The 21,992-nt window shown below is 42.8% G+C and overlaps 1 protein-coding gene across 5 annotated transcripts in view; it reads right to left on the bottom strand.

Moving 5' to 3' along the window:
• LOC133155377 (rap guanine nucleotide exchange factor 2-like) overlaps positions 1 to 21,939 on the bottom strand; it is a 67,356-nt gene extending 45,417 nt beyond the window's left edge. For all 5 annotated transcript variants that reach the window (XM_061280674.1, XM_061280655.1, XM_061280664.1 and 2 more), the window contains exons 1-4: positions 21,457 to 21,939; positions 21,286 to 21,390; positions 5,418 to 5,488; positions 4,352 to 4,408 (exon numbers count right to left, since the gene is read on the bottom strand). In XM_061280674.1, coding sequence (XP_061136658.1) covers positions 4,352 to 4,408; positions 5,418 to 5,488; positions 21,286 to 21,360 — 203 coding nt within the window. In that variant the 5' untranslated portion in view covers positions 21,361 to 21,390; positions 21,457 to 21,939. The remainder of the gene's footprint in view (positions 1 to 4,351; positions 4,409 to 5,417; positions 5,489 to 21,285; positions 21,391 to 21,456) is intronic.
• Between the last annotated feature and the right edge of the window lie 53 nt (positions 21,940 to 21,992).

A 21,992-nucleotide genomic window follows, 5' to 3' on the forward strand; every position in this document is an offset into this window, starting at 1 on the left:
CATCAAACGGCAAACATTCTGACCAAATATATCATCTTGAAGAATCGGTGAAAGCATACATCCAAATAAAGTAATCAAAACAGCAACACGGTGAGGGGTATCTGAAAATCAGAGCAGAGTTTTAACTCGCAAACACCTGGTAACAGAGGTGAGGAAACGGGAAACACTTGCTTAAAGTAAGCCTTAAGAACTTTACAGGTTAAGATTAGTCGCAAATAGGTGGTGCATCAATGTCCTTGAGCATCCTGCATTGTTTGAAAATGAGAATGGTCGCTAGTTTCAATCCCTGCTATGTGTACAAATCATATTCAAAATGCATTTTTTTACAATAAACTTGAGAGCCTCCCGTTCATTTTCAGTGGGAACAGTGTTGTTGGTGTCCCTTTTTTGCTAGTGCGTCATAGTCTGGAGTAAAATTTGTTGTGGCAATTCTTAGGCGAGATCCGAGGTGTTGGTCCGTTTACCTTCTGTGACGGGTTGATGTTAATGTGGCTGAACGTCACGTCGCGTACGTTGAGCCAAATTGTCCACTCTTTTTTTAACATTCGGCACTCACTTCTTTTTTTCGGGCCACTCATTTTAATGGAAGGATTCCAGGGGAAGGTTTGTGGGTGGCTTTAGCGCAAAACTGCATCTGAAAGCTCAGCGCGCGAATTATAAGAATGCTGTCGTCTAAATTCGGGACTGATACGAATAGAGCGAGAGTGCGCCAAGTCCGTACTACTGAGTACGTACACGCACTTGTGAGTGTGCACCGAGCTTTCTGACACGGCTTCCGGTAGTAAATGCGCAGGCGAGCGCTTCGCCATCTACTGGGAAAACGCAGTCATTGCAGGCAAAATGACCAAAAAAAAAAAAGTTTAATAATACAATTTGTTCAGGGTTGGCGGGCCGGATTAAACGGTCCCGTGGGCCGGATGTGGCCCGCGGGCCGTAGTTTGCCCACCCCTGAACTAGTGTGTGCTTCACAATGAAGACGTTTGCTGGAAATTCGTCAACAGTCTTAGTTTTTCAATTTTCATTTTCTATTTAAAAAGAAATGACCGTTTTTGGTTTCACTTTTTGGAGCATTGATTGATTGATTGATTGATTGATTGTGGCATGTATACAGTCACTTCATCACGTTTTTCCTTGTAGGCACCAAATAAACAGAAGTTGCCGGAATGGGAAACGGGATAAAGCAAACTTGCTCATCGTTTCAACCAAGAATTTTGTTTACAAGACACAATATCATCATAGCATCATAATTTAGGATTGACAAATCGTCGCTGATTAGTGTCATCCTTTTTGTTTTCTACAATTTATTTCATGTTCTCTGTTGGTTCGAAACAACACCTCTGAGACACTAAGCTAGCAAGTAACTATAATTATAACTATAAAGGGTTTGAATTTGTAAATAAGAAGCTGTGAACAGTGTCACAAAGTGCAGACGGGAGAACTGCGAATGAACCGGCAAGCGCGCCCCCATCCGCCCACATCTATTAAATCGCCCGAGGAGACAAGGAAGCACAGACGGGAGTAAACTCGCGGTGACCCGGCGTGATGACGCCAACGCCGTCGTTGTTGTTGGCTGGCACAGCCTTTTGCAGATAATTGCCAAACTAATGCGCACGCACTCTCCCGGTGGGAACATTTTGACAAGTTAATCACCAGACTTTTCCAGTTCAAAAGCGGCTCCTGCGGTGAACAACTACATTAGTATTATTAGGGAGACACCCAATAAGCATCTTGAACTATGGAAGAGTGTGTGCAGAGTCTGATAAGGAATTTGCATGAGAAAGATTTCTTTGCACCATTTACAAAGCCTCATTGCATCGACCGCAAATCAAAACAACGGGAAACTTTGCAGAACTCCGCTGTGAAAGTCGTTAAGGGCTAACAAACAAACATTTAAATATGCAAATCACAAAAATATTAGAAAATACCGAAAATGTACTAAAAACACACAATATGACAATATGAGTAAAAAAATAAAATGAACAAATAAGGGGGGGAAAACAAAGGGAGAAAATATACAAATACTTTGGGGGAAAAGATAGAATACAAACAAATATTTCTCTCCAAAATTGATGAACAAAGAACTCATTTGATATTTGTATATAAATAGTAAGGGAAAGAAATCTAAATATCAGATGAGAATGACAAATACCTCGGATTTTTTATTTTTATTTTTTTTAGAAAGGAATAACAATTTGGAGAGAAAAACCAAGAAGAACTGCCGGTCGGAAAAGTCTCCTTGGCATCAGTCTGCCATCGACGCCATAATGGGATGCCGCCTGTGAAGAAGTGTGTCTCGCGATGGCACAGACATGGTTGTGAAGTTTGCTAACAAAGAAGCTGTAGTGAGCGAACACGCTGACAGCTTGACTGATTTGGGCCACGTGTACGGGAAGAGGCGGCCAATGCGGGGTTTTCTTTTAACTGACAGGAACTTTTTTTTTCACAAAATAATGTCAGTTTATTGTTAAGGAGTGACATGAGTAGTTCTATTCGGGATAGTATGACAACAATAGTGTTTTTTGGGTAAACACGCAGTATCAATTGTATTTCTTTTTACAAAAGTTAGTACTTTGACTTTTCAGGAAAGTGCCTTGTTATCGCAGCAAGCCATCGTTTGGCATCTTTTTAACAAGCAAATGCAAATATCATTTTAAGTTTTGGACTCTACACAGCACTTCATGACTAAAATTAGTTTTTACTTGATTTGACTTATGTAGCTCTACTGCACCACGCTTAACTTTGCACTCCTTGTGACAAAATGCTAAAACAGGAACAGTTAATAACAGTTAAAAGTTTTAATATTTGCAATTACAAGTAAAAAATCTGTGCCCAAGAGTGAACAAGAGGTTTGCTTCATTTTGGACTAAAGCAGCCATTTTGAACTCCTACTTTTATGGGTGCCTACTTGAGAACTTGGCCAAAAGAACTAAAAAGGACGCTTGCTTAAATTGCCAAGAAGCACACATCAAAGTTTGATGATCATTTTGAGGACTGAAACGCACCCAGACACTTGTTTTATTGGTTGACACAAAATTGAGCGGAGCGGCAACATACACATGAAAAAGACTCAAGGACCCATGACTGAAATCGGCCATTTTGGTTTAAGAGAGCCATTTTGCGAGACTTCCAGGGCTTGTACTTTGAAGAGCACCAACTAGGGAATTTGTCCAAATGAGTTACAATTAAGTATCCAAGACAGATGGGTCAGGCTGGAGTGTTTTTATTTTATTTCTTATTCTATTCTCAGAGCGCCGTTCCCCCCAGAAATACAGCCAGAGAATAAAAGCTGTTTGGACTGACAAGATGGAGAGACGTTTGACAGGAGTGTTGCAGCGTCCGATGCGAACCAAAAGCTAAAAATATAACAATGGAAAAGTTTGTTTTTGACGCTTTCGCCATGAAAGGCGCATGGGGGGAGAGTCTCGGCATGGCAACGTTGTTGTCAAACTAACTTTGGAGTGTTCCGACAGCATCCACAAAAAGAAAAGTCTATCCAGTAATGTTTGTTTGGAAGCTGTTGGAATAATTTAAGTATTTAGACCTAACAGAAGCACTTTGAATGTGCTGCAGCAACTTTTCCCCTCTTGCATTTGCGTCTTAAGGAGAAAAAGTGACGGCAGCTGAGGCCTACATTCCTATTTTGTTGTTATTGCTGCTCTAAAAATGCACCAAACTACACTTGAAAAATAACAAAGACGACAGACAGGCAATGGCTGCCGGCTAGTGTACTTGCAAATGGCGACACTGAAGAGGTTAAAAGGCTGAACAGACGATAGCAACCTCAAGTAAAAATGTGTCAGGTCAGCCTCTTATCTGCGAGAAAACTGTAATCAGCGGACGGTAAATCCTGCAAGGTTCTGGCTCTTTTGCCAGATAGGCACTTTCGCAGAAGCTTTGGATTGTGCGTGCGTGCCAGCGAGAGAGCAAAAATAGTAGCACTTTTCCAACCATTATCCTTGTGTCGCTCAGTGACATCAGTAGCGCAAAGGTACGATGAGGTTGTTAAGTGGGTCATAGGTGCATCTCATTCTGTGTTATGTGATCTGTATTTGGGAACAAAAAACTTCATACAGACCCAAATGTGGGACACCTCACGAGCAGAATGATTTGAAGCTCCACCACACTTTTTCTACACGATGAACAAACACGAACGTTGGTTCCGTTTTTGCAACACAAAGCAAACGGCCCCTTTAGGATCGTCAGTGATAGACAGGAGGCTGGGCGCTTATTAAATCAGTTGTGAGCGTTTGCGTGTCAAAGTGATGTACAGCAAGCACCAAATGCACTTCCCATCAAGGTGTCTGTCAAATGATCAGCATCCGTTCAAACATCACATTACGTTTGCACTTACTAGTAGAGCACTTCGTTGGCTTCGTGTCTCTCGTAGCGCACCGTCTCGCACATGATCCTGCAGGGGTGAAACGTAATTTCAGAATGAATACTTCCTGCATATAAATGTGGATGTGCCTCCATTCCATCAAGTTTTCACATCATTCAACATTTATTTGACCAACATTGCATCAGATTTATTTTTTCAAGATAAAATTCATACATTTTTTACTTTTACCTGTCTGTCTATACAAGGACTGGGCAATAAGGCTGGTTCCCCCAAATTCAGCTTTTTGACTTATCGATTTGTCCCTTTCGATAAAACGCAAAACTAAATGACATAGAATATTTCTTAAATTCCAATTTTCACACACTGTTTTATTTCCTTCATTTCAGCGGATTCTACGCTTTTTCGTTGGGCATCGGCTAAATTTCGGCAGAAATTTCATTTCTTAGTTGTGAACGTATTCAAAGAAAACTGTTTCGTAATAACATTTAACTTCATTCATTGCAACTGAAGTTCCGTGCAGGTAGTGAATTCCCTAGATGTCATCTGCATCAGGACCCCCCCCCCCCCCCCCCACCTGTAGCCTCCAGAAACAACACTGCGACATCACAGTGTGCTGTAACTCACAGTAGCTCATCTAAACACAGCTGAGGGGCACACGCAAACAACCACTAGCCTGTGTGTGTGTGTGTGTGTGTGTGTGTGTGTGTGTGTGTGTGTGTGTGTGTGTGTGTGTGTGTGGAGCAACACAAAAACAAGATCTTTAACATAATCCTTTGCTAAGTGTGGTGTCTGACTGGAAAGTGAGTGCTGGGAAAGGGTCAGTCACTGCGTGGAATGTTCCAGCTCACAGGTCATGTACTTTACATTGTTCCCTCGGCGGGATAATCCACATAAATGCACACACACGAGGCATGCTGGAAACGCAATGGCTGGCGGGAAAGTCACGTGTGTTTTCCACAAAGATGTTTTATTCGTTATTGGAGAAAATGCTGGTAAAATTTGAGTGTAAAAGAGAGCCTTGACGTGATTTTTTTTTTTATGAATTTAATTGTTGTCAATTGTTGTTGGCAATGCCCACCTGAGCTGGTGCTCCCGCAGGTTGGACAAGGCCTCCATGCCATGGAGGTAGGAGTAGACAATCTCCAGGTCCTAAAAAACAACAACAGAAAATTCACATCAGAACGGGATGTATGTTAAGACGTAACCTCAAATTGAAACTAAAAGATGCAAGATAAGGCTTCCTTTGCTTCACATATGGACAACTAAGCATGACAAAGCACTTCTCCAGCGCCCCCATGTGGACAAAAGCACATTCAGAAAGCTACAATGACAACAAGGCCACTACAGAAACATTTCTAAGTGAAGGAACTGTATAGGGAGCACTATGTTATCGTGTAGAAAGAAAGTGCATATAAACTCCCCATTCAAAGTCTTTATAAAGTGAACCAGTGAGTACCGGTGGGGGTATTTTGGAATGGGATCCCAACGAGACTGAGGTGAAACGCGCCACTGTGTTGACACACTCTTGGCCATTGACCGCGTATGTGAGCAAATGCTTACTGGGCTGTGCAGTGAACTAGGGCTGATGCCACCAATATTTCTAGGATCAAGCATTTTACGAATTGATTAATCCGTTAGTCGTTCTGCATGTTGAGTGACTCGGCGTGAGTTGCGCCTGGCTATTGGCAGCTACTGTCTGAATGGTTATACACTGTTTTGAACCATTTGTTTAATATAGCAATTAAAATGTATGCCATTAGTGATTCACAGTTTACGAACCATAAATGACACTTTTTTTTTCCTCCTGTGGAATGTAGACTCGGCTATTTGTTGAAAACTGATTTTATTTTTTGGCGCTTTCTAGAATGCCCTCATATTACCTGAGATACCAGAAAAAAAATTAACTAACAGGAATGTCGTAATGATGATGTGATACAGTGCATCCCAATAAATAAACTATATCTACCTAAAAATGGTGAATGGGTTATTGTAATTTGATTTCAATTAAGGTAAAAAAAAAAAATCATACTTGATGTATCACATATACTGTATTTTATTCTTCTGCAGGGTTCTGTGTAAAAGAAAATTAGCGGATAAATGCTGAGTTCCTCTGTGACAACTCTGATGCAGTTATTTTGTGTAAAACAAAGAGGCAACACACAGACAGTGTCCTGTCCATGCAGGAGTTTGTTAAGTCAACCTTGCGCGCGTGCGAAACCCCTTCAGCAGGGCTCGCTTACGTCACACATTCCCAACATTGGCAATACCAAGCTGAACACAAAGCAGTGCCTGAGGAGCCACCTGCTACTGCCACCTGCTGGCACACAGAGCAACTTCACCCTTTTAGGTGACCCTAATGATCTCAGAAACTTTATTATCCCCCTGGGAGCAATTTGTTTTGCAACAGCAGAACAACACAAAGTCACCATTCATTAATAATATAATTAATGAATGGCACTTGGGGTTGAACATGATTATAACGTACATTTTCTCCATACATGCTGATTTGTTTGGATAGATTTTATGCAAGTTAAGGAAACGAAACATGTGATTCCCCCAGCTTGCTGAGGACTGCAAAAACATTTTTAACTTTTTGTCCATTAATCAAACTGCTCAGGTTGTAGCTGAGGCGTCTACAAAACCGTAACTAATAAATGACTGTTTCACATCATTTAGTAAGTGCAGAGGAACGACAAGTGCATTTTATTTATTTTTTTGGACCAATAGCTAAAAGTGCATTAACATTCAGGAATAAAAGATGTGATATTACAGAGTTATGTTTTTGGAATTAAGTTTTAAAACAAAAAATTTCTTCCCTTGTTACACCTTAAAATCATTATATTCTTACTTTATCATGGAAATACATACATAGCTTCATTCTTGCACAATTATGAATTTTTGCCCTGATTAAAATCCTGATTTTTGTATTGAGAAAATTGTGACTTCTAAGATAAGACAACCTCTGAGTCCTATAATGGGGAAATTATAATAATTCATAGATTTTTTTTCTGTCCCAATATTTTCCTAACACCAGAACTTTTTCCTGAAAAAATACTTGAGAAAACAGTCAACTTTTTAATTCCAATGGTATGGAGGACTCCACACACACTTATGTTTAACGGGTGTAAAAATGTTGGCCCTGTAAGGAGGAGTCTCAGTACTTAAAGCAGACTTTAAAAATCCCCAAACCCGGGAGATGTATTTTAACATGGAGTCCACTAGATGGCAGCCTCGCCAAGTTACACGACAATGAATGGGCCTCCACCAGCACTCAAGCAAGCAAAGCACAACTATATCAACCCATCAATTATGGCTTAGCTTTCCAATAGTTTTGCGATTGGTTGTATGGAAAGAATGTAAAGAAGGCCAACTTTCCAAAGTTGACTTTTTTTTTTTTTTAATTGTCAGATAGACCCAATTGCCACAAAAATGCTTGTGAATATTTGCAGTGGTGAGGATGCATGAATGCAACCAGGATGTGGGCATGTGTAGGAAAACCTCCTTCAAACTACTACAAAGACAATTATGAACATATTACTTCTTGACAAACGAGTGCAGATATAAGAAGATCACAATCATCGTATTAATGATCATCATGCGTTCACAAAAGGTTAGTAGACCTCAGCCAAAGAGAATCGGGGCTAGCAACAATCACTCCGAGCTCCGACATCCATTCAATCTAAAAATAATAATCATAAATGTATCCACAAGAAGTTGGTCGATAAGAGTCTTGAGAGCAAGAATGTCATCCGGGACCTAACCCTCTAAAACACAACATTTAATCCCCCTTCCCAAACTAATCCTTCCAGGAATACAGGTGGTCCTCGCTAGAAGAAAAGAACATTCCAGGATGCCGGTGCGGATCAGGCCTCAATGCTGACATGGAGCAGGCATAAGTGCAGTGCTCGTCAACTGTTTTTTTCCCCTTCGGGTATTTACACAATAAATGTTAATACAAACAATAGTTTAACACCCAAAACCTGTTTTTGGTAAGAAAAAAATGAAATCAACAGTTAGTTATGTAGCATGAAAACATACAGCTCTCCACATGACCTGCCAAAGCTGCAAGCACAAATTATAACTGGACTTCTTACCTTTCCTCATTCTTTGCCGATCAATACCGTAAAGGCTCCTATGCCCCATTGTACGTATTAAACAAAGAGCCGACCGACCTGCCCTCCACTATAGGTGAAAATCGGTCGGTCTTATCTGGGACCACCACGGGGGTCTGCCGGCATAGATTACACAAGGCTTCCCATTCATTGCAGCTCTGATGGTCAATCCGGGTATTCATTCGGGTTTAAGGCTGAGAACAGATAGCAAGCAGCTCCCCATGCATCTTTTAGCCAGCAGAGACAAGAATCACACTGAGGCTTGCAACAAGAATGGAGCCATTGCTCCCGGCCAGGGCTTGCAATTTGTAATGTATACTTAGATACTTGTCTTGTGGGTGGACTGATTACGATGGCTAATGAGATCAAGTTTGAATTTAAATGACGCTGGTAAGGCCTCTAAAATCAAACAATGTCTAAATGATCAAGTTACAATCAATATTAATTACTACTATCAATATTTATACACGCTCCTATTTGCAGCGATCTGTGTATTTTGGTGCTCCATCTGTTATGCCCTACTACAATTGTACAGGATGGCGTCAAAGCACTGGATTACAAAGAATCAGTTATTTATGTCAATGAAGTTGTAATGGGGAACCGCGGTGATGTGTACCGATACTTCAGTTTGTATACTTTGTACTTGGTAGAGGAAATTAGCTCATCTAAGGTAACATCCAAAGAGTGTGTGGAATGAGGAAACTTTTAATGGAAAATGGGAGGAGAGGATGAAAACCCACGGGGAGGCAAACTTGTAAATGAAGGATTTATGATGGGTGAAAATGTCTTAATTGTGAAGCGTGACAGTTTGGTCGAGTGAAATCGCTTCAGTTTGCTCTCCGTGGCTTGCTAACGGGTTTGAAATTGAAAAGCTACAGCGGGGGAAAGCGGCTGTTCAAGAAAGAAGAAAATGGGCATTTCTACGAGCAAAACGTCTCTGCCTTGCATTGAATCCTGCCGCTCATCGGCAAAATCAATTTTAATGGGGTCAACTTTCACACACAATTGTTTTGTAATCAAAAATCTGGCCAAGAAATCTTTATTTTATAGTCAAAACGCTTTGCATTAATTCATTCAAAATGTTCTCCCTGACCCTTTTTGTCTTCTTTTCAAGGAACCTCTTTCTCTGCTTGGCTGCCCAGTTTCCAGTCAAAATATCTACCTGCTCGTACGGAGGCCAAAAGTTGGAGACCTCAACAGGTCAAACAGCTCGGGCCCTAACACACTCCCCTCAAACGTACGAACAGGAAATTCCTTTGAAGCGTTGACCTCCTCCATGGTTGCTTTGAAAGGCTCCCCCGTTAAGAGTTGCTGTGGTATTCTTGGCAGGATCCTGTTACGAGGGACAGCGAAGAGAGGCCGTTTTGGGTGTTGAGGCTCACATTCCTCACATGACAGTGGGCCAGATAATGTCTTAGAGTGCCCAACCACACATGGGACCACCTCAGCGACTCGTAAAAAGACATGTCAGCAAGTCGTGTCACGCAAATGCAAAGTCTTGCCGCGCTGCTGAGACGGACGGACGGACGGGTTGAACCAAACCAGTCAGCATATTTGGCTGAAAATCATTTTGAACAAATTTTTCACATGACCTATGAAAATCCCAACTTTAAGTGTGGTCAGTAAATAAAAATAGCACCACCAGCAGAGTATGTGGGGATTACGTTAAGTCTCGCTGCAAGGCGAAAGGCGCACCATTCTTAAACGCATTTTCTGCTCTTCTGGCACGGAATCAAACGTCTTGTCGATATCAATGCAATTAGCGGCTCTTAACGGCCTCCGCTGGAGACGTCCTAACGAGGTAAACGGAGAGCCGGGCCGCCGGGTGGCCAGCGTTGCGGGTCTGAAGGTCATCCGCTAATGACAATATATGGCATTAAATTGTCAGCTCAGCAGACAGAGTGCAGCGGCGGCACTCTCTTCCAAATGTCATACACCTCCAGCGGCCTCCGTATGTGCGCACGGGTGGGTGTCTTTGTTTGTGCATTCCCCTGTTAGCAGCTGCCCTTGAGTCTCTCGATTGACAAGATGGTGTCGGGTATTTTTATCCATTAGAGCAGGTGGGGGCAAGGCAGGCGGCGGCAAGGTCACGACGTGACAACATCTGCGCTCTTTAAGGACGTGCGGCGAGGTTTGCGAGTCACTTGCGCTATCGTTCGTGGGTAAAGGGTTTATCGACGCCGGCGCGTGATTGTTGTCAAACGGTACATTTTTTTCCCGTTGTGAAAGTCAAAAGCATTCACTGGGATTAACCTTGAGCAACCGATATGTTGGATCTGTTTGCAAACCACTTTAAAAAGGAGGATTAATGGCTAGCAAAACAATGTTTAGAAACAACACTAGAGGTCATGGTATGAAGCAGCAAAATTGTTAGAAAATAGGCTAGAAAATAAATCTAGTACAGAATTTTACCAAGTGAATCTCAAAACATTTATCGTTTTATTTTAAACTGGTCATGTTGAAACTCGCATAAAACAAAGTATATTTATATACTTTGAATGAAACATGTCAATACAGTATGAATCTGACCTCCATCCCAGTTGCGTTAATTTTTCAGAAGAAGGAGGGGGGGTGGGGGGTGAAGTTCAACCGTCGATTAAAGTGCAACCAAGTCCTGTTTCATCTCCCCTGCTTTATTCCTGGCTACTTTTGCAGTGAATCGATCATCATAGGTCACTGTGTAACTTTGGTGACGATGGCGCTTTACTTCTTTGAGGCTTTTGTTTGAACCAGACGGAGCGAGTGTCATCAGGTCGGACGGGCGGCTTTGTTCTTCCGCGACGACAACTACGGTCAGTTGATGACGGGTGGCTTAGAGAACCCCCTCCTTTTGTGCCCGCTACTGAAGCCACATTCAACACGTTTAAAGCAAATACACGGCAGTGTTTTTCCTCAATATGTATTATTTATCTTCGCAGAGAGCAGCAATTCCCAAACTCTATGCTGTGGTGAGGGCAACCATCCAATCCCGCTTCATTGGTTGACTACAATTAATACATCTTCATTTATGCCAGAAAAGTATAGTGACAAGCAAAGCAATTAATTCTCTTACACTAGATGGCAGATGATATCAGTGTTGTTGGCTGCAGGAAACCAAACATCGAAAACCAAAACTCTCCAGTAAGAAAGTTGACATACATTTTTTTTCCGTTGCGTTACATTCCCAGAAATGTCTCCCATGGCATTTTTCCTTCCAGCCTCGGCTGATTATAAGCTATTAGCTGCAGCCGTGTTCAGCACATGTGGTCTGTGCAGGAACCGGCGGTGGGATCGAGGGTCCGGCGGTCTGCGTTGAATGAGCTGTGGTCTGGGTGGTGGGTTTATGGCGCGACACATTGGTTTTATGGCATCTACATCAGTGCTAGACCGTAGAAGTCAGCGTGCGAATGATCAGAACGGACGGAACCACTTCTGGCTTAATTTGAACTGGGGGAAAGAAAACATGCTGTTTAACTAATAAGTGACAGAAAAAGAAGCTACATGAGGTAGTCATGATGCTGTATAAAAAAATCACTTTGTGCAAAAGGCTTTCTTTAGCTGTTAGCTATTAGCCCCCGTCTCAATGGCGCGGATGGTTTTATGCTAGCAGCCCAAGTAGGTCTAGCTGTTAAGCTCATTCACATGCCTCCCTGATTCCTGTACCAGGACGTCGCCATGCTGACCAGCTGCTGCGCTTCACCGGGAAATAATCAACCAGTTCCATCAAATTGTGTTAGCGGTGGTTATTCCGCTAGCTGTCATTTACTTCCTGTTCATACAACAGCTGCGTGTTGTCTCCATCAACAGGTGCATGTGTAATTCAAGATTTCGCCAAGACCAGTGAGAGCTAAACGCGTTGAGTTGGGACTTAAGCGCTTAAAGTCAGTAAGGAGGCTAATTAGCTTTGTGTACTGCGCGACGACTCCATTTGACCTAATACCAGCCATGACCGACAGTAGAGGACTTTCTGAAGTCATAGTCATGTCCAGAATTTGACCATGAGAATAAAGTGGATATCAATATATGCGCAAGAAAGAAAAGTTGACTCAGTACCTCTCACGATACAATACAAATATGACAACGAGCTGTAGTCTCATTTTCAGTAAGGCTACAATTTCGTATTGTATTGTTGGCTGTTGTGGTGCGATCCGGATACAGACGGCAACATCAGATGTCCTGATTTGCCCTTGTTGTTCGTCTAAGCCCATGTGAAATATTCATGCTATTCTTCTACCATGTATCTTTTAAATCTATGCCGCCTCAGCCGTGCTCGCTTCAGTACTAATTAATTCTAGCATTACAATGCGACTCCTGGGGGTTGCTAGGCAACAGGCTGCTTTCACGACAGCGTCGGTCGGGCCAGCCGCATTCCATTTGTTAGCACATTTACATGATTGCGTTCACGTTTGTTCATTCACACAAAAAAAGGAGCTGACACTTGATACATAGTAAAGTTTGAAAAAAAGTACGAAACTAAAAAAAATAGGTCTTATCTAACTGCTAACAACCGTGAGAGACACATTGATACTTTCATTACTATTAGAACTTCACATAAAAAAAGTGTCCCGCGTCAACAACCTCACAGAACAAGCGTTCTTCATTGCATCACACTGATGTCATTCTGACAAATGAAACGAATTGATGATACACAGCCACCTCTCAATGGAAGCTGTAGTCTAACAGGCAGTTTGCCTGTAAATACAAAAACTTGCATGTAAACACAAAACGTCAAAATGACCAATCATCTGGGTCACAGGTAAACAGTTGAATAAAGGCAAGTATTGAATTTGGTTTTCTGTGTTCGGAAAACATTTGAATACGACTTGCATCTATTCGCATTGAATATGTGACAAATATTAATCGTGGAGTAAATGTTTAGAGCCAGTCAGCATGAAAGGGGTTTTGTGATTTGGTTTGTCATTCTGTGCTGGCTGACGGCAATCCTCGAACATTCAGTCTCTGCGAAGATGATCGTTTCTTCGTTTTTCAATGAGGTGCTAAATTCCTCGTCATTTTCTTGCATCAGGGCTTCTGCCGTTCCTCAGCAAAGTTTCCTGTTTACGGCGCTGCGCACATCCCGCTCGGGGGGCCTTCCCGTCCCGCCTCGGGAAAACAAGAATGCCTGGGCCGCAGACGGGCGTCTGAGGCTACATCCTCAGGATGTTGCACAAAAGGATCGCAGGGGGATGGTGGACTTCATATGGCAACCTCGGTCCTTTCCAAATTGAATGCTACCATTTTGTACTACATTTGATTTGTTGGTGCACCAATACGTCCTCTACATGCATCTGCAACAACAATACTGGGTGACGGGCTCTAAAACTAAATAGGATCATATTTCCAATTTTTGGGATATGGGGAAAAAAAGAAAAGCCCAATGACATTTATCAAACCGAGATTCGTGTGTTTTTCATCCTGGGATTTGCGACTTCTCGAAACTAAACCGCCCTGGAAAAGGAACTTGAAGTAATTGATCAAATTAATCAGCCAATCTGCTGCGACTCCCGAATGCTAACCCCGTACAGTATATTCATTTTGTGGCTTTATTCGAGCGAAGTGGTTCGCAGCTGATACATTTTCAGGGTAAACACTATTATTCCTGGCATAGCTGCCGTGTAATTGGCGTGACCTTAAGTGCTTTTGACGGGCAGAAGCTGGCTGTAACAGGGGCGTCATTGTGTCGGGTGCGCATCGCACAGGCGGCTGGACTCGACGCATCTTTGCCTCCAATTTCAGTCGCATTTGGGCTGGCCGTTTAGCGCACCGCTGCAAAGCATTCCAGAGACCGCATAGCCGCTAATGCGCCTTCCTTTTCCCCCTCATCCGTACATAACTCACTTTATAAACGCTGTCCTTCACACATTACTGATATGTTTGACTATATTTGAACAGCGTTGATAAACATGTTGTTTTGAGATTACAAAGTGATTCTTTTCCCTTCCACACAGAACCTCAACCTAATGATTGAAAGGCAGAGGAAAAGCACACACTTCTTCAAGTATATTACACAAGCCCTCGAAAGAGAAGTGCTAATGTGGTGTTATGCAAGGCTCTTTTCGATACTTCTTTGTTCTGCACAGTGTACACTTGCATGCATCCAAATGGAGATCGGTATGATTAATGAGACGGGGTTAGAGGCAGCGGGAACAGGTTAAGTGAGGAGGAAACGTGCAGCCAGATGGGAGAACGGAGGGTCAATCAAGGCAAATGTTAATTAGAGCAGTCACAACCGGAAAACCGCGTCAATGGCGCATAACAAAGAAGAAAATCACACCACCTGCCAAAAGAGGTGAACATTTAGAAACGTTCCTGGTTGTGAATAGGAATAAAAAGCATTCCATTCTAAACCCAAAAATCTTTTGTGTCCCAGCGTTTGAGCTTTTTACACGTTCCAAAAGTGCTGCACTGCATTTGGCTCGAGTGCAACGCAGTTAAACTATTGGGAACTTTGCACAGCAAAATCTAGATACAAATATATATCCCATGACACTAGTAGACCTGGATCCTTTTTAACCCAGAGCTAGGAAAATGCTAGTACGCATGTGGAAATAGTCTTCGTGATGCCAAGTCTTCCCAACAAGCAGGAAGAATCCGGTCACGTTGAGTCATTGTCCATTTTCCTTTTTGGGCAATGGAAGACTACAGCGTACAAAAAAACGTGACCAAGCAAACCCCGAAGGATCAATTACCTAGATAAAGTTTCGACACGACAAATCTCGACAAGCAATCTGCGCCACTGAACACGCAGGAAGTGGAACAAACACAATTTCTCTTACAAGGAGACGACAGTTTTGGGTGCATGACGAGTCATTACCTGGGTAGCATGGCTCAACACTTTTATTTCTTTCATTTAAATGGCCGAGCATTGCCACACAAAGACTACAATTATTTACTGAACAGTGAGTCACTTCCGACAAATGCGATCCATCAAGAATAATGTTATGAGTAATGCCTACTTCTGCTTTCTCTGTAGTCGACAGATTTTTTTTCCGACATCCACCTTTTACGTGATTAAAATCTAAGTTCACTTTTTTTTACATGATCTGCATCCATCTTTTTACATTATCTATGTCCGTTTTTTACACAATTCACATTGACTTGAAGAAAAGAAAAACAAGACATTCATGTTTTAGTGTTGAACGAATCCAGATGGAAATATAGATAATCAAATACTGGAATTGATTTGCAGTATTTAATTATAGTTCCATACAGTTTGTGTCAATACAGCTGTACTGTGGCATAAGGGTCCTCATTGGATGTCAGAATAATTTTTAAAACTGCTACTATGCGTTGATTAATTCAAAACTAAATACATTGATACAACCCACCGATACCAACATTGCAGCCCTATCGACCTAATTTGTGTCTCTCCGTTGTGAGCAGTGCTGTAAACAAGCATTAGAGGCGTGCCGGAGCCGTATTCTGGGATTTAGGGACCTCTAATCACACTAAATTAATCAGCTCGCCATCTGATGCGCGTCATGTCTGAGCGGTTTGCCAAGAGGCAGATTATACTGCAGATTATGCAGCGAAGTGCAAGCCTGAAGCTAAATTACGGCTAACTCGTCATTGACAACATTTTATCTAAGCGTTAAAAGAGGAATATCTTGATCCACACTGGGATGGCTGTAGCTGTTACCATTTTCTTTTGTCCAGCAATCAAAAACTGCAGTCGATCTTGACCCAATGTTTAGGTATCATATTTTTCTTTCGGTAGACTCGATGTGACCAGCCTCTGTCCAACAATATACATACTATTTTATAGACCTCATTGACATTCCATAAAACGGTCTAGTTTGCAGTGGTAGAATTTAGAGTGGCAAATCCTGATCTAGTTCAATTTCATGCTGTCGGCTAAATCTACAGACTCTGGTGTGCCTAACTGGCATTTAGGTAACAAACTAAATGACGAGGCTCATGTTCAACACATTGTAATATTGCGTGACTTGGATTGTGTCTGGCCTGGCCTAGTGACTGAAAGAGGACTTGGCCGATGGCTCAAGTTAGCGGCTGGCTGTGAACTGGCTAACCATTAGCCAGTCTCTCTGAATGTCGATTGTGAGCCTTTAATTACTAATCAACTCAGATAATTGATATTATGCAATGTTCTGAACTTCCTTCCATGCCTGTTACATTAGTGAAATGTTTTGTTTCCATCTGCTTAATTTCTCCGAACGGCGACCTTCCCAAAACGTCAAATAAGAGCTGCCCCTACTTTCACGACGAGCCTCACAGTGTAACTCAATCGCGTCCGTGTAAACACCAAACGTCACAAAGGGTTTATCCTCCATGGCTTGGCGGGTCTTTGGGCTAAGTATGCAAAGATTGCGGTTCCCCCTCCGTGGTCGCGAACGGAGCTTCGGCTGCCACTTTCCGCCATGAAGGCCAATGGAATTTATGGCGCCTCCGACGGCCGAGCTGTTTTTCTTCCTACTTTATAAATATCACAAGGAATGCGAACAAAAGCGACTGGCGTATGAAACTAGTATGTGGGTGCGTGTGTGCGTTGTTATTGAGTGGGGTAGAAACAAAAACACTGTGTGACCCTGACGGTGACAAGATAACTGAACGCTAGCATTCAAATCTACAAACCAGCACAAGGTCGAGGGTGAAAATAATCACGCGAGAAGAAGGCGACGCACATCAATCGAGGCTGTTTGACCTACATATACGTACATAACCCGAGAGGTTACAAAGTCCCTCCTCCGTTTGAGGCCGGGACATTAGAGCACTGCGTGGAGAACAATGAAAACGTTTCCTTACAAAAAAAAAAATCGGGCTGTTGCAGTTTTGAATGAGTTGTTTGTTAACTCCAAAGTGCTACTGGTTCCAAATCCTGTTGGTCAGCATTTCTCAAATTGGGGTCAGAAAGCCAATAATATACTTCACAGCGTTTCGAAGAGTACATAAATCAATGACTTCTCCCTACCTTAGCTTTGGGCCAATAAAAAGCTTTGCTGTGATCGTGACCTCTCATTTAAATGGCGTACTCTGCATGTTTCAAATTGTTACCAACTGGCAAAACAAATCAAGACAACTTATTCAGCCAACTGTGTTACAATGTACAACAAATGAATTAATATTACTTAATGAATATACTGCTCCCCCTTGTAAATTTGTCGTGAGTTTTCCGCCATACTTAATGCTGTGCTTAACTGCTAAATACAACTAACAAAGTCACAATGTCATACACAGTCCTGTCAACAAAGTACACTATACTACCAAATCATCCCCAATTCAAAAGAAAGTTGGCCAACTAGGAATAAGACTTGAAAAGGCACACAGTTCAAGGAGAAACTAAGACTTGAAGCAGCAGCCAAGAATGACATCAAAAGTGTGTCGGCACGACGCATTCCTGAAGTAACATTTCACTGGGAGTGTAAATCACAAGTTTCATCACCTACTCCGACAAATATGCAACGCTCGCATAACTCAGGGAATCCGTTGAGCATCCACTCGCAGGATTGGAAAGCAAGCAGTCTCGAGAGACGCATTTGAAAATCACTTCATCGTGACGTTAGCAATCGCCCCGCGTGGACAAACGATGAGCTCATGAGCACATTTTTCAGGAGTCTCGCTGGACTGGCTTGCAACGCGAGGCTCACATGTTGAACAGATGATCGATCACGTTGCTCGCATGTTTTGCGAGCGCTGTCACCAGGAACTGATGATTGGCATAAAACAAGCCAAAAGGACAATTTGTAAGACTCCTTCGTTGAAATCATACGACATCAACCAGCTTGAAGGTTAAAGCGAATTTCAAAAACGAACTCGCGTTCAAGAGCTTTTTTTAAGGGTTCTGTTTTACAGTTGATGCATTGTTCGCCTCAACCCCAGTTTAAACATAAACTAGTGTGTGTATTTGTCTAGTCGCATGTGGACTTTTGAGCACAAAGGAACGCTGGTGTTTGAGAAGCTGCAGACAGGGTAAATGTGGGACCTGGCCACACTGGTGAAGACATTTGACATTTCCGCAAAGCAATCCTCGCAAACTGCACCATCAATCATTTTAATTGAATAATCGTGTTTACGTGGCCTCGGGTGATGTTTGACGAGCATACGACGACCCCGGATGAGCATGCACAACATTTTTATACAAATATCGTCTAAAAGTATCACCCTCCCCCTAGATTTAAACAAGGCGGCAATATATCAGTGCAACGGTCGTGGCATGCAGATGCAGTACAGTTCCAAAAAGAAGAAGAATGTGACATCACTCCAAGACCCGCGAGAAGTTTGGCGAATTAGAAAAGTCCATTGTCGCCTGGGCGGGATTAGACTCCTTCAAATCTTGAGGCTCCTGCCAAACCGGACAAGGAAGGAAGTGACAAACCCACACCCAACTTCAGGGGGGGAAAAATGGAGGAAAGGTTGTTCTATTTAGCAGCACTTCATCCTGTTTGAGTTCCATACGCATCCTGACACCTTTCCAAGTTACCCTAAATCCTTTTACAACCTGCAGCGACCACTCGCTGTTGCTTTTTCTTTTTGTATCAATTATTGCTGTTGGGATGCTAGTCGAGTATTGCTAGAATGCGGCCTCCTCGCCAGATGACCCCACTTGCGGCCTTTAGCTTTGGCCACCTGGCTGAAGACGACCAGACGTGAGAGGTAACAGGTCAAGGTAAGCTTCAGGACAGACTGTCTGCATCTTAAAGACTCGCTTACCCTTTGACAGTTTCTGCGAGATTGGAGCCACCAGGCATGCCCTTTGACATTTATTTGCCTTTGCACGGAACCCATCAAACAAGATAATTTCACAAAGGAGGGCGGGAGAACCCAGTGACTGGGGTTGACTCCATTTCGTACCAACTTCCTTCCGCACAACAATAGAACCCCGGAAGCCCGGGAGATTTACGAGTCATCTTGAATTCCACCAATTAAACCAATGATGGTGTGAAGCTGTCTTGATTCTAAAAGAATATGCAGGCGGCAGCCAGAATCGCAGCGGAACAGGTGTTCAACTTCACACCCTCTTCCTGACGTTACACAATTGCCTTTCACAAAGACAACAAAACAATCAAGCTTAGAAGACAGGAGGTTTACATACCTTTTACACACAACAGTGAGCTGGTAAAAGCTTTGATAAAGTTACACTTGAAGCCGACAGATATATTTATTCGCCGTTGCCTTTAACACGGTGCGAGACCGAGGGTCAACTGGGGACGGTCTTGAGCCTTCTGACGATTTACTAATCCCGCCAAACGGATGTCGTCAACACCTTAAGGATAACACGGCTAGCGGGGCACGGTGGCTCCAACAGTCGGATAGGTGTTTCTATTCATGGGGGAGGCAAAGGTGTGCCACTTTGGCGCCACTAACGGTGGAAAGAGAAGTGAGAATAACACTTTCCGTATGTACACGCACACCTCCTTTTTTAGTGTTAGATTCAAACAACACTACGAAAGATTAGCATTCAATTGAAAATCTTGACTTGATTAGCTAGGGAACAAAAGCTCATTACATCAAGTGTAATGTAGTGTCTGATCATTTCAAGATGAATTAACCCAATAATGTTTGGGAAAAACTTGCATCCAGTCCTAATTGAGTGACCAAAATAAAAATTCTGTTGACTACAGCTGTCCAAACGAAGCAACCACAAGGGCCGCCTTAGCAATTATAGCAGACGTGACATAACGCGGCGCGGCATAGCTTGGTTTAGCTTACGAGCCAGCACTGTTGCTTCTGAATGCTTTGCCGCCAGCACCTGCTTCCCGCTGCGTCAAGCGGTGGCGTATTGATCGTCTATTGTGTGCAAAAGCTACATCCATTTGCAGTGCAAGCGGCACTCGTGCGGAAAGGAAGAACTGACGCACGTGTGAGGGGAGTCGCTGTCTAATGAAAAACCATTCACCTGCACAAAATGACTTTTTTTTTTTTTTTAAGCAAAAACATAAAATTTGAAAGCATGTTCAAGCTTGTTTAGTGCTTCCCGAATTCAAATGCACGGTGATGACATCAGTGGTAGTATTATTGTGCACCAATTGCCTATTTTACATATCTAATTGGCAATCGTGTTCTTCAGGTAGGTTGTCAAATTGTCTTGTGTTTATTTCTAGCTTTGATTTGTTCAATTTGAATTTAAAATGGTTGAATAATTTTATATTTTTGCTAATATATTTTTTTTTTATTTGTTTGTGGCAATTTGTTGTCAGTCATGGCATCTATTTCTGGCATATGTATCAATTTTGACAGACACAACACCAATTAATCTGTTCCATCTTTTAAGGGAAAAACAAACAGCCGTACCAGTGAGCTTGCAAACAACAAAATCAATTCCCTTTCCTGTATGTCTGTAATCTGCAATGGTTGAATCGAGCCATAGGACTTGTTTTCCAAATAGATTCAAATAGGATTCCATCTCACACCTATAGAGAATTGAGGCCCCAATGAACTTTATAGTAATGTGGGACCGGTTAACTGGTATCATACTAAACTCCACGAAAATATGCCAGAGCCTAGAATCGAACATAAACTGTGAACCGGGGTTCCAAAACACTTTCTGCACCTGGTTGCATTATCATAACATCCTTTCTTATTGTGGAAGCAAAGTTTCAATGGTAGCAAAGCCAGGGGGTAGGAAACCGGGATTGAAAGATAATATCCCAGCAAAAGAGGCCAATGTTATCAAATGAGCGATCTTGTTCGCACAGAATTAGAATTTAAAATGTTACCTTGAAGACATCTTATTGTTATTGCAAGAGTTGCACGTCTTGCTATGCTAAGCATTGGCCGATTATCTCTCCTGATAGGCGGCTTAAGCGGCATGGAACCATGCGCGACCCGAAACATAAACACATGAAATACTTTTAGTGTGTTTTAACTGGTGCTTCGTAAAATGATAAAAGGTCAAACCTGTTGCGTTCTGTCCGCCGGGTTCATCATCACCGCTTCCCGAAAGCTGTTATCCACATAGGACGCCATTTTCATCGTCTTGGAAGTGGACGGTGCGATTTAATCCTGTTCAAAATGTTAATTTAGCTCCAAAAAGACGGGAGGGGCAGAAAGATAAAGAAAGGCCTCCACCTCTTCCTCCAGGATCCGAGAGCCACTTGGCCGTCTGCCCGAAGAGACGAGTGGGGCTGGAGGCTTTGGGAGTGCCCCGGAGCCCCAGGCCCAAGGACCCTGCTTAAACCCCCTGTACAAACACTATCCCCTCGGCGTGGACTCCTGGCTTCAGCCCGGTACTGGACCGAGCGACAACCGAGAATCGCCAAACTTGCTCTCGACTAAGCTCGCCTCCCCTTTTATGTACTGTTCACCGCCATTCTGCTCGTTGCTACAAAAAAAAAAAAAAAGACAAAAAAAGGAGGGGGAGTGGGGCCAGAAAGACTAACCCGCCGACAATAACGCGGTGCCCATTTTCCCCCCTCTATTTTTCTTAAACGGCCAAGCCACTCACGGACGAAACATGGTGCTCCGCTTACGGACTCTCAGAAAAGTGCGGTGCGCGTTAGCTCCACCGCCGCTCCCACTGTGCTGATCTGTTGTATGCCACCATGGTGACTGAATGGTGGCAGCGGCAGCAAGAAAGAAGTCAAACACCATGACTTGTTCCTGCA

Source organism: Syngnathus typhle, linkage group LG1, assembly GCF_033458585.1.
Source record: "Syngnathus typhle isolate RoL2023-S1 ecotype Sweden linkage group LG1, RoL_Styp_1.0, whole genome shotgun sequence".
Classification (NCBI taxonomy): Eukaryota; Metazoa; Chordata; class Actinopteri; order Syngnathiformes; family Syngnathidae; genus Syngnathus; species Syngnathus typhle.